This window comes from Myotis lucifugus, unplaced genomic scaffold, assembly GCF_000147115.1.
Source record: "Myotis lucifugus unplaced genomic scaffold, Myoluc2.0 scaffold_1714, whole genome shotgun sequence".
Taxonomy (NCBI): domain Eukaryota; kingdom Metazoa; phylum Chordata; class Mammalia; order Chiroptera; family Vespertilionidae; genus Myotis; species Myotis lucifugus.
The window spans coordinates 1-10141 of NW_005872762.1; the positions used below are offsets into that span (position 1 = coordinate 1).

A 10141-nucleotide genomic window follows, 5' to 3' on the forward strand; every position below is an offset into this window, starting at 1 on the left:
ACCAGGTGCTCCCCTTCCCCAGGCCCTGCACCAGGTGCTTCCCTTCCCCAGGCCCTGCACCAGGTGCTCCTCTTCCCCCAGGCCCTGCACCAGGTGCTCCCCTTCCCCAGGCCCTGCACCAGGTGCTTCCCTTCCCCAGGCCCTGCACCAGGTGCTCCTCTTCCCCCAGGCCCTGCACCAGGTGCTCCCCTCCCCCAGGCCCTGCACCAGGTGCTCCCCTTCCCCAGGCCCTACACCAGGTGTTCCCCTCCCCCAGACCCTGCACCAGGTGCTCCCTTGCCCCAGGCCCCGTGTTAGGACCCACCTTTCTCAGACGTGGCTGCCCTTGGGGAGGGTTCCTGGTGCATCAGGGATTGTGGGGGGCTCTGGCCTGGCCAGGCCTCCGTGGTACCCCAGCCCGCTTGTCTGACTCCTCCCCTGGTCTCTGAGCCGTGTTGTCCCTGCTGTTCACAAACGCCTAGTGTTCCCCCTGCTGCCCTTTCCTTTCATCCCAACAAAAGCCTGTCCTCCTTCCGCTTGGCCTTTCGTCCTTCAAGACTGACGGCTGCACCTTTTCCCAAACCCCGTCCACCTCCTGTCACTTCGAGAACCTCCTTGGGCCCCCACTTAGCGCCTGGGCCGCCCCTGGGCCCCGTCACGTCCTGCCGTAGCTCAGGGTTGTGTGTGTCTGTACTTTTTCCCTAAATAGTCTGTCACTTGGAACCGGGTCTCCCTCTTTGTCCCTCTCGTTACTTGGAAACCCCACGGCTTCGTGCGTGGGAACAGCCCCCGTTTGCTGCGAGGACACTGGTGCCCTCAGTGTGAAAGCCAGGAGGGCTTCCCGCCTGCTTCCCGGAGCAGCAGCGACGGTGGGATGTGCTGGCAGTGCCACATCGGACATGTGGTCACGTTCTAGCTTAATGCGTCTCCTAACACGACATGTTGTGTGGGGTGAGGCCCCAGGGCCCGGCAGCAGAGGTGAGCGGCCGGTGGGTGTGCAGCCAGGCCTGACCGAGCGCCCCCTGCAGGCACCGACGAGGAGAGCATCCTGACCCTGCTGACGGCCCGCAGCAACGCGCAGCGCCAGGAGATCGTGGCCGCCTTCAAGACCCTGTTTGGCCGGGTAAGACGCGCCCCGTCGACTGCCGGCAGCTGCGAGTTTAAGATGCGTTTGAAATTTTGGCAGAAATCGTGTATTTAACGATTCCAGCTTTCCTCCTCCCCGACCCGCATTTGCTTAATTAGCAGCTGTCGGTGAACAGTGCTCACCCGCTTGTCCCCACACATCGCCCTTCCTGCTTGAGGTTGGACCCCGCCCTCCTGCGCCTCCCAGGGTGTCCCAGGGGTCCCCGCCTCCCAGGGTGTCCCATGGGGTCCCCGCCTCCCCAGGGTGTCCCACGGGGTCCCGGCCTCCCCATCCAGCTGTCAGCCTTGGGCCGCGATGCACGTCGTCAGGACACAGGGCACAGCCTCGACGGGGAGGGTGTTTTGACAATTCAAACGGAAATTAAATTTGTTACGAAATGAATGGGCGCCTCCATAAAAACTTGGGTGTCATTTCATCATTCTGCACATTTTCATTCGCCCTTTCACTTAGAAATAAATGCAAAGCAAAAAAAAAAAGCAGCAGCAGCAGGCACTTTGACCCCGGTTTCCAGCTGTCAGGAGGCTCAATGGAGGGGCTGGGCGTCCCGCTCTCCTTCTGACCCGCGAGCGCGTTTCCCAGGGTGCAGGCCCCGTCGGGCACAGCGCGTCCTCCGTGACACAGAGGAAGGAGAGGTGTTGGCGGAGTATGGGCCAGTTTTTACCCTTTGTCAACATACACTTACGATTTTTTTGGGGGGGAAGTTTTTTTTTTAAAGCTACACGTGTTTCTCAGAACAGTATTTTTAAAACAGATTTTTTTGTGTCCTTTTAAAGTTTTCATTTTTTTAATTCCTGAAGGAAGAGAAACAATCCTTGAACAGCGACCTTGACACGGAGGGAGGCCTTGCTTCCCCTCAAGCCCAGGCCGCGGCTTTGGCTTCGCTCCGCGCCTTCTGCTGGGGAGCCCTTCAGAGCGAGGGCCGCCATTCCCAGCGAAGACGCGAAGAAGAGCAGCGTGTGCGCCTGGTAACGCGCCCGTGTTCTCTGTGCGCAGGACCTGCTGGACGACCTGAAGTCGGAGCTGACGGGGAAGTTCGAGAAGCTGATCGTGGCCCTGATGAAGCCCTCGTGGCTCTACGACGCCTACGAGCTGAAGCACGCCCTCAAGGTACAGGCGGCGCCCACGCGCCTCCCCATGTGGGTCTGTGCTCGTGACCACCCCTCCTTCATCGTAAAAATACTCGGTTATTCCTGCGAGGGTTTCCTGGAGAACAGAACTGTGGGAGGCAATCAGGAGGAGAGGCGGGAGCAATTACAAGCGTGTCATTTAATCATTTAATCCTTCTTGTATAGTTTACTCAATATTAGTGGCTGTTTACATTAAAAAAAGATATATATATATACACACACACACACATATATATATAGTTATCGATTTCAGAGAGAAAGGGAGAGGGGGAGAGAGAGAGAAACATCAGTGATGAGAGAGAATCATTGATCGGCTGCCCCCTGCATTCCCCACACTGAGGATCTAGCCCACACCCTGGGCATGTGCCCTGACCGGGAATCGAACCACAACCTCCTGGTTCATAGGTCGATGTTTAACCACTGAGCCATGCCGGCGGGGCGCTATTTAAATTTTTTAACATTTTTTACAGCCTTTTAGATCTCTTAAGCCTGTTTCTAATTTTGAGATGTGTCTTAAAAATGTTACAGGTTAGGTGTTTTATCTTATAAAATAGGAAGTTGGCGGGCTGGGGGAAATAGTATGGTTAATCATCAGAGGTTAAACAGTAAAGCTTCGGGGAATTTTCAGATCAGAATGGTGGTGTTACACCCTGTCCTAGGAGTGTCCGGTGAACTCGTTACCCTTTCCTTGTAGCCGATAACTAACTGTCCTCCACGGCTGCTGGAACTATTGTGTGAGTCTGACGACACTGAAACGGTGGTTGGACCTGTGGCTCTGGAAACTTCATTCAGTAGCAGTTTTGAGTTTGGAGGAAAAGGAAACAGATTGAATAACAAAGAGATAATGTGGCCCAGGGATTCTTCGTGGGAGTGGAGGGCAGAGGGGTACCAAGATAGGGGCCTTGCTGGGCCTACTCCCTGCATTTTCCTACAGCGATTCTCTGGGAGCAAACACTATCTTAGGGCACCGGAGACAGGGTGTCTTGGTGGCGTGCTCTGAAGTGGTAGCAGCAGCTAAGGTTCTGCCAGAGCATACATCCAGGTCTTCCAAGGGCTTGGTTTTGGGAAAGAAACAGAGATATGAAGAGAATAATGCTTACATATACTACCTTTTAAACTTGAGGTAGGTTATATCATTGCTTGTGTCTTCTAATTTATCAGTGTCGCTGTGACTTTTACCATCAGAAAAAGGAAAACTGATTACAATTATTTTTCTTTTTTAAAAAAATATATATTTTATTGATTTTTTTTTTTACAGAGAGGAAGGGAGAGGAATAGAGAGTTAGAAACATCGATGAGAGAGAAACATCGATCAGCTGCCTCCTTCAAACTCCCCACTGGGGATGTGCCCGCAACCAAGGTATATGCCCTTGGCCAGAATCGAACCTGGGACCCTTGAGTCTGCAGGCTGACGCTCTATCCACTGAGCAAAACCAGTTAGGGCAGGGCTGATGTTTTGAGTAGATTGTTTAAGTATCAGTGCTTCTCCCTATAAATCCATGTTAAGAGTTACATTTGCACTATTTCAGCCTTTTTTATTTTTCCATGTTTCATTAAAATGCTTTACTTTTAAACTATTTAGAATTAAGCCGATAAAATTACAGGTTTGTATAATCTGCTGTCTCTGTATGCACACTTACAATGAACGTTGTTTTTCATTAGACAACAAGGGGTAAAATTGTCTTAATTTGCAGTTTCTCACTTCTGTAACTAACGGAACGCACAGGCAAAGGAGGGACTGTCATGTTGGACACTCTGTATGATCCTGCAATTTGGGTAACGTCTGTTCTAGGAAGATCACTTTCTTTTTAGTCTGTTGACATGTTCTTTTTATTGAAAATTAATCTCCACAGGGAGCGGGGACGGATGAGAAAGTCCTGACGGAGATTATTGCTTCCAGGACCCCTGAGGAGCTCACGGCCATAAAGAAAGTCTACGAGGAAGGTACAGGCTTCAACCTGCATTTCTCGTCCCCCTGTCCCTCCTCCATTTCTCTAGAACAGTGGTTCTCAACCTTCTGGCCCTTTAAATACAGTTCCTCATGTTGTGACCCAACCATAAAATTGTTTCGTTGCTACTTCATAACTGTAACGTTGCTACTGTTATGAATCGTCATGTAAATATCTGATATGCAGGATGGTCTTAGGCGACCCCTGGGAAAGGGTCGTTCGACCGCCAGAGGGGTCGCGACCCACAGGTTGAGAACCGCTGCTCTAAAGCGAATGCAGGTCCGTGGTTGCCGGAGGCAGGCCACGCGTGACTACTGGACGAATGGGTGAGGGAATAAGTGAGAAACCATTCAAGTTGCTTTTCTCCTCCCCCACCCCCTTACCCATAACTAACATAGTTATTTATGGGTAACTTTTAGTTTTATAAGGAGTTTTGGATGAAGATGGCATTCCCTTTTAGGTAGGATTCGCCACTAGGATAGGGATACACCAGTGGGTCTTTCTTTCATATTCACTTTAAGATGTAAGCAGGCCCTGCCAGCGTAGCTCAGTGGTTAGAGGGTCAGCCTGTGCACCAGAGGGTCGAGGGTTAGATTCCTCGTCGAGGGCATTTACCTGGGTTGCGGGTTCACTCCCTGCCCCTGGTCGGGGTGCGTGCAGGAGGCAACCAGTCGATGTGTTTCTCTCACATCAGTGTTTCGCTCTCCCTCCCTCCTTCCCTTCCACTCTCCGTAGAAGCAGTGTTAAAAAAAGATATATTCTTGGGTGAGGATTAGCAAAAGGGAAAGTTGCAAAGGTTTTTTTTCTTCCTTATAAAAGTTCAGTTTTCTGTTAGCAAAGTTGAGAATTATCCAAGGTAAAAAGACATTTCACCAGGCGTGCCATTCTGCGACGGCTGTGTTTGAGGGCTCCACGCTGGCTCTCCTTTCTGGCCTGCCTTACTTTTCCTGTGAAAAAAAGTCCGTCGGTCTGAAGCATATTCTGTGAATGGAACCAGGAAAATGAAAATAAAAGTAAAGGTAGTAGACAGTTTCCCCGTCAGATGTCCAGTACCAGACTCGCCCTGCCTGACGGCGGGACCAGCTGTCCAGATGGCGGCCAGTCCTCAGGCCGCCACGCCCGCTGCTCTCAGCCAGGAGCGTTCGTTTGTTAATCTTAGGATCGTCCGCTGGGACCCAGCAAGTCAGAACAGTGTGGGGTTTACAGCAGCTAAACAGCTACCTTCCCAAGTGCTGGTCTCTCTGTCGTAGGCCCCTCTCACCGACACCAGAGAGGGGTTCCCGGACAGGACAGCCCCCGGCGCCGGGGGAGAGGCTGTCCCCAGCCTCCATCCTCGTCTTCTCATGTAAATGAACTAGAGGCCCGACGCACGAAATTCAGGCGAGGGGCTCGGCCCTCGCAGCCGGGTCCTTCCGCTGTTCGGCTGTCCGGTCTAATGAGCATATGACGCTTTTATTATTATAGATTTATACGAGGGACCTTGACCGCCTTGTGAAAAGCCAATTTATTAAAGCAATTAAAGCTGCATCTCGATTGAAAGAAGCAAAAGCAAAGCCGGCAAACCTAGGCACCTGGCCCATGAAGTGCAGATGGGCTCTCAGCTCATCAGAAGAGCGAGTTGGGTGGGGTCGGAGGCGTTATATACCCTCCTGTCCACCGGCTTCAACATTCCTCTGCTGACTGTTTTGGTGCAGAGTGATTCTCAAGGCCCCTTTTTTTAACTCTGTTGTGGCCTTCCCAGAACTCATGAGAAGCACCTGCAACTTTATCTTGCCCAGCCCGAGGCTGCGGGCTTCTCTGCTGAGGGAGTAGAACTGCCTTTTCCCCTTTCCCCGCCTTCTCCCGCTCCCCCTCTGCATTCTCTCATTCGGAAGGTTTTTCACCATTTGCTCTCAGGTTTGTGGCTGGGAAGACAATGGCTTGCTAGTTACCAGCTGGCTGCACCGTTTGGCCTTGTTTTAACTCCCCTGCCTCAGTTTCCCTAGTCCTCCTGCCCCGGGGCCCTGTAACACTCCTTGCCTGCTTCTGCTGTGATGGCTGGACAGCCCCAACCGTGAGGCAGACGTGGGACGTGCATCTCAGATGCCTGTGGTCACCTGAGAGCCGTGTTCCATGTCACAGTCCGGTATCGCTTTCTGACATGGAAGAGTGAGCCAGTGCGCCCGGTGGCTGCCGGGTGCCTCGAGGGCACAGTGCCTGCGTGTGGTCCCTGCAGGGGCTCTGGGTCTGGCAGCGTGAGGGCTGTCATGAGTGACAGGGAAGATGCACCAGGCCTGGTTCGTGCCCTCAGGACATTTGCTGCCTACTGAGGGGTGACGGGACTTAGAGAAACGCAGTAATTACAGGGCAGTAAACCTCAAACGGAAGCCAAATACCCACAGTCTTTAATGCAGGAATTCACTCAGAGAAGAGAGGCTTTGGGTGCTGGGAGGGTCTTCATGGTGCAGTCAGGGGCTGAGCAGGGTTTTGAGACAGGGGTGGGGGGTGGGGGGTGGGGGGTGGGTCGGGGGAGAAGGAAGGCAGTTTGGTTGCCCACCCACGGCCTGCAGTGCCACGGAGGCCGGGCTGTGGAAAGTGTATGGAGGGGACAGAACCCGACCGCGTGGAGGAAACGCGTGTGTCCGGGTGGAGAGAACCTGAGCAGGCGAGTTAGGCCGTTACAGGGGACCCGCATGGCGGGTCAGCAGGTCGGCCTTGGTTAAAGGCACAGCGCTTCCCGGGGGGCGAGGGGTGTTGAAGGACCAGGAGGAAGGATCTGCATCAGTGGAGGATCAGGTGGCCGCGTGAGGGCGGGAGGTAAACCAGGCAGGTCCGACGTCCAGGTGGGTGGCAGGTGGGGGGAATGAACCCTACAGGGAGACACGTGTGAAAGGTGTTGAGTGGAGGGAGCGAGGAAGGATTCTTCAGGGTTTGTATTTGGGTAGCTGATTGAAATAAACATACCACGCTCTTGGACCTTTCTAAATAGAAGTTTCAGGCTTGTAAGTGTTGGCTGCTCTCAGATAACGATGGAATATTTAGATGCCTTGGGCCGGGCCGCCTTCGTTCAGCGGCGCTGCGGGCTCCTGTGGTCCGGTCTCCCTGCCCTCGGCCGCGGTGGAAGAGCCGAAATGTGTGGCGGGCAGTGGCCTGGTTTAAGCTGCCACTGCGCGCCCTCAGCGTGAACTGTATTTGCTGCGGAGGAAAAGTACCCTTTTAGTGGAAGGATGGCCATTCCCCAAGAAAGAAAACTGAGACTGTCAGAGCCGCAGTTTCCGTCTGGTGTGCCACACGAATGTTTAAGACATGCAGCCCCTGACTGCTGAGTCAGGGGCACCGACCTTTCCCCTTCGACCAGTGGTTCTCAACCTTCCTAACGCCGCGACCCTTTAATACAGCTCCTCCTGTTGTGGTGACCCCCAATTTCATTGTTACAAATTGAACATAATTAAAGCATAGTGATTCATCACAAGAGCAATATGTAATCATAGATGTGTTTTCCGGTGGTCTTAGGCGACCCCTGTGAAAGGGTCATTCGGCCCCCAAAGGGGTCGCGACCCACAGGTTGAGAACCGCTGCCTTAGATTGTCAAATGAAAAAAATGACAGCAGCCAACACAACAATAGCCGTCCGGTGTGAACCAATCAAAATGATGCCTCATTTTCTGCGCGTCATTGGCAAAAAGTACCCTATGTGCTGGCGTGCCACAGGAGCTCAGTGGTCCGTTTATGCCGCGAGATGGGAGAGGTTGCAGATCGCTGGTCCGGAGGGCGGGAGACCTAGGGGCCGTGCTGCACGCCGTCTGGAAGGAGGAGGCAGTGAGCCTGGGTGCGCCTGCGCTGGGGGCCCTGTGCCCGCAGGCTCTCGGCGACGTTGGCCCGAGCGCTTGTGAGCTGAGCGGCCGAGTCACGGTTCGGGCGAGGACCCCGTGCTTCTGGGGAACGGACTGCCTTTCGGGTCAGCCCCTCACTCGGAGCCTTCGCCGTCACAGTCTGGGGGGCTCAGAACAGAGCAGAGAACAGTTATGCTAATCAGATACTTCTTTTTTAAAGTTAAGATCGATTTTTAAAAGATGTTTTCATTGATTTCAGAGAGAGGAAGGGAGAGGGAAAGAGAGAGAGAAACACCACTGATGAGGGAATCATTGATGGGCTGCCTCCTGCACGCCAATCCCAACCGACGTCTCAGGCTTTTAGATGCTGTCTGCGTTCCAATAGCGATGAAATATTTAAATGCCTTGGAGGCACCTCTTCCCTGCAGTGGCGGCTGCAAGTTAGTAACAAGGGCTGCGGGCTCCTGTGGTCCTGGGGATGGAGCCACCACCCGGGCGTGTGCCCTGACGGGGAGTCGAACCGCGACCCCCCGGCTCATGGGTCCCGCCAGCTGGGCTGAGCGAGCGCTTCTCCCCCTGTGTCTCCTCTGCTGGCGAAGGGGGCGGGGTCTCTTCTAGCTGCCGGAGCTGTGACTAAGTCTGACGTTGTTCTGTTGCAGATACGGCTCGAGCCTGGAGGACGACGTGGTGGGGGACACCTCGGGGTTCTACCAGAGGATGCTGGTGGTGCTCCTGCAGGTACCGGGTGGGCGCGCTGCAGTGTGATAGGAAATCCCAAGCCAGACTGGCCTGACCCGTGAAGCGAGGCCACTCACGATTCTGTCAGTCATTTCTGCTCGGTGCTGGCTGTGTGGTGTCCGTCTTCTCGGGTCTGAGCGGAACGCCTCGTAGCTGACTGGCAGTTTTCTGGGGTGTCACTGTCCTCTTTTACTCATAGAATTTAAAACCAAGAGGATCGGGCGGGGCTCGGACCGCGCTGTGGGATAAGGGGAAACACTGATAGGATCTTAATAAAAAGTACGTTATTCCCGAGAAAAAAAGCTTGAGCGGCCGAGCAGGTGGCGCCGCTGTAACCCGGGGTGTCTGTTCTCTCTCGCAGGCGAATAGAGACCCCGACTCCGGGATCAACGAGGCGCAGGTTGAACAGGACGCCCAGGTGAGTGGCCCCGTGTGTGGCTGCTGCGTATGACATCCGAGTGAAGAGAGTCCGTGCTCATGGCGTTCTCCTGGCGTCTGTCTGGTCTCTCAAAGCACAAGGCCCGTGTACATTTCCTTCACTTTTTTTTTTTTATTAATATATACTTTTTTTTATTGATTTCAGAGAGAAAGGGAGAGGGAGAGAGAGATAGAAACATCAATGATGAGAGGCAGTCATTGACTGACTGCCTCCTGGCTGCTCTCTACTGGGGATTTAGCCCACAACCCAGGCATGTGCCCTTGACCGGAATCGAACCTGGGACCCTTCAGTCCGCAGGCCGATGCTCTATCCACTGAGCCAAAGCGGTAGGGCTATTTCCTTCACTTTGATGTGGCCCACAAACCCTTTTACCCCAAAGCCGAAGTGAAGTGAAATAAATGACACATGAAGAGTGAGGAGCACGAGGTGGGTGCAGTTCTTCCGGGATCACGGAACACCCACAAATCGGAGAATCTGACAGAAAAACAACCCAGGTGTTATTGATCCCACTGCCAAGGGGGCAGTAGGTCTGGGCAGAGAGGATAAGAGGAATGTATTTCAGTGATGAGTGGTGTTTCGTATACAGCAGGTGGCAAATAATTGTAGGATTGGGGGGTTGCCCCCCTCTGCCGAGTGGATGCGTCATTGCCATTGGTTTCGAGGGCGGTCCCTCTGCAGAGTGCCCCCTCTCCATGCATATCAGCCTCGTCGCCCGGGGACCCCCCAATGCAGGTTCCCCTCAGGGCCCAGGGGCCGGGCACCGGCATTGCTCACAGGCTCGTGGGGCCCCTGGGGTCATGGGCCACACAGAGGCCGTGCAGGTGTCCCCTCCCGCCCTGCAGGGGTGGGACCGCCCAGAACCGAAGGGGAACATCAGAACGTGCCCGAGGAAGTGTCCCCTGACCGGAGTCCAGGCCTCCGCCTGCTCAGGGCCAGGCAGCACCGATGGCG

The 10141-nt window shown here is 54.1% G+C and overlaps 1 protein-coding gene and 1 long non-coding RNA gene across 2 annotated transcripts in view; both read left to right on the forward strand.

Annotated features, from left to right (window-relative positions):
- Nucleotides 1-445: 445 nt before the first annotated feature.
- ANXA5 (annexin A5) overlaps nt 446-10141 on the forward strand; it is a 15706-nt gene continuing 6010 nt past the window's right edge. The window contains exons 1-6 of the mRNA XM_006108070.3: nt 446-930; nt 1008-1102; nt 2120-2233; nt 4107-4222; nt 8673-8751; nt 9113-9169. Of these exons, the coding sequence (XP_006108132.3) occupies nt 879-930; nt 1008-1102; nt 2120-2233; nt 4107-4222; nt 8673-8751; nt 9113-9169 (513 nt within the window). The 5' untranslated portion in view covers nt 446-878. The remainder of the gene's footprint in view (nt 931-1007; nt 1103-2119; nt 2234-4106; nt 4223-8672; nt 8752-9112; nt 9170-10141) is intronic.
- LOC106695581 lies at nt 1110-1602 on the forward strand. The gene is made up of 2 exons (XR_001346646.1): nt 1110-1283; nt 1402-1602. It is a non-coding gene; the product is annotated as an uncharacterized LOC106695581 (long non-coding RNA).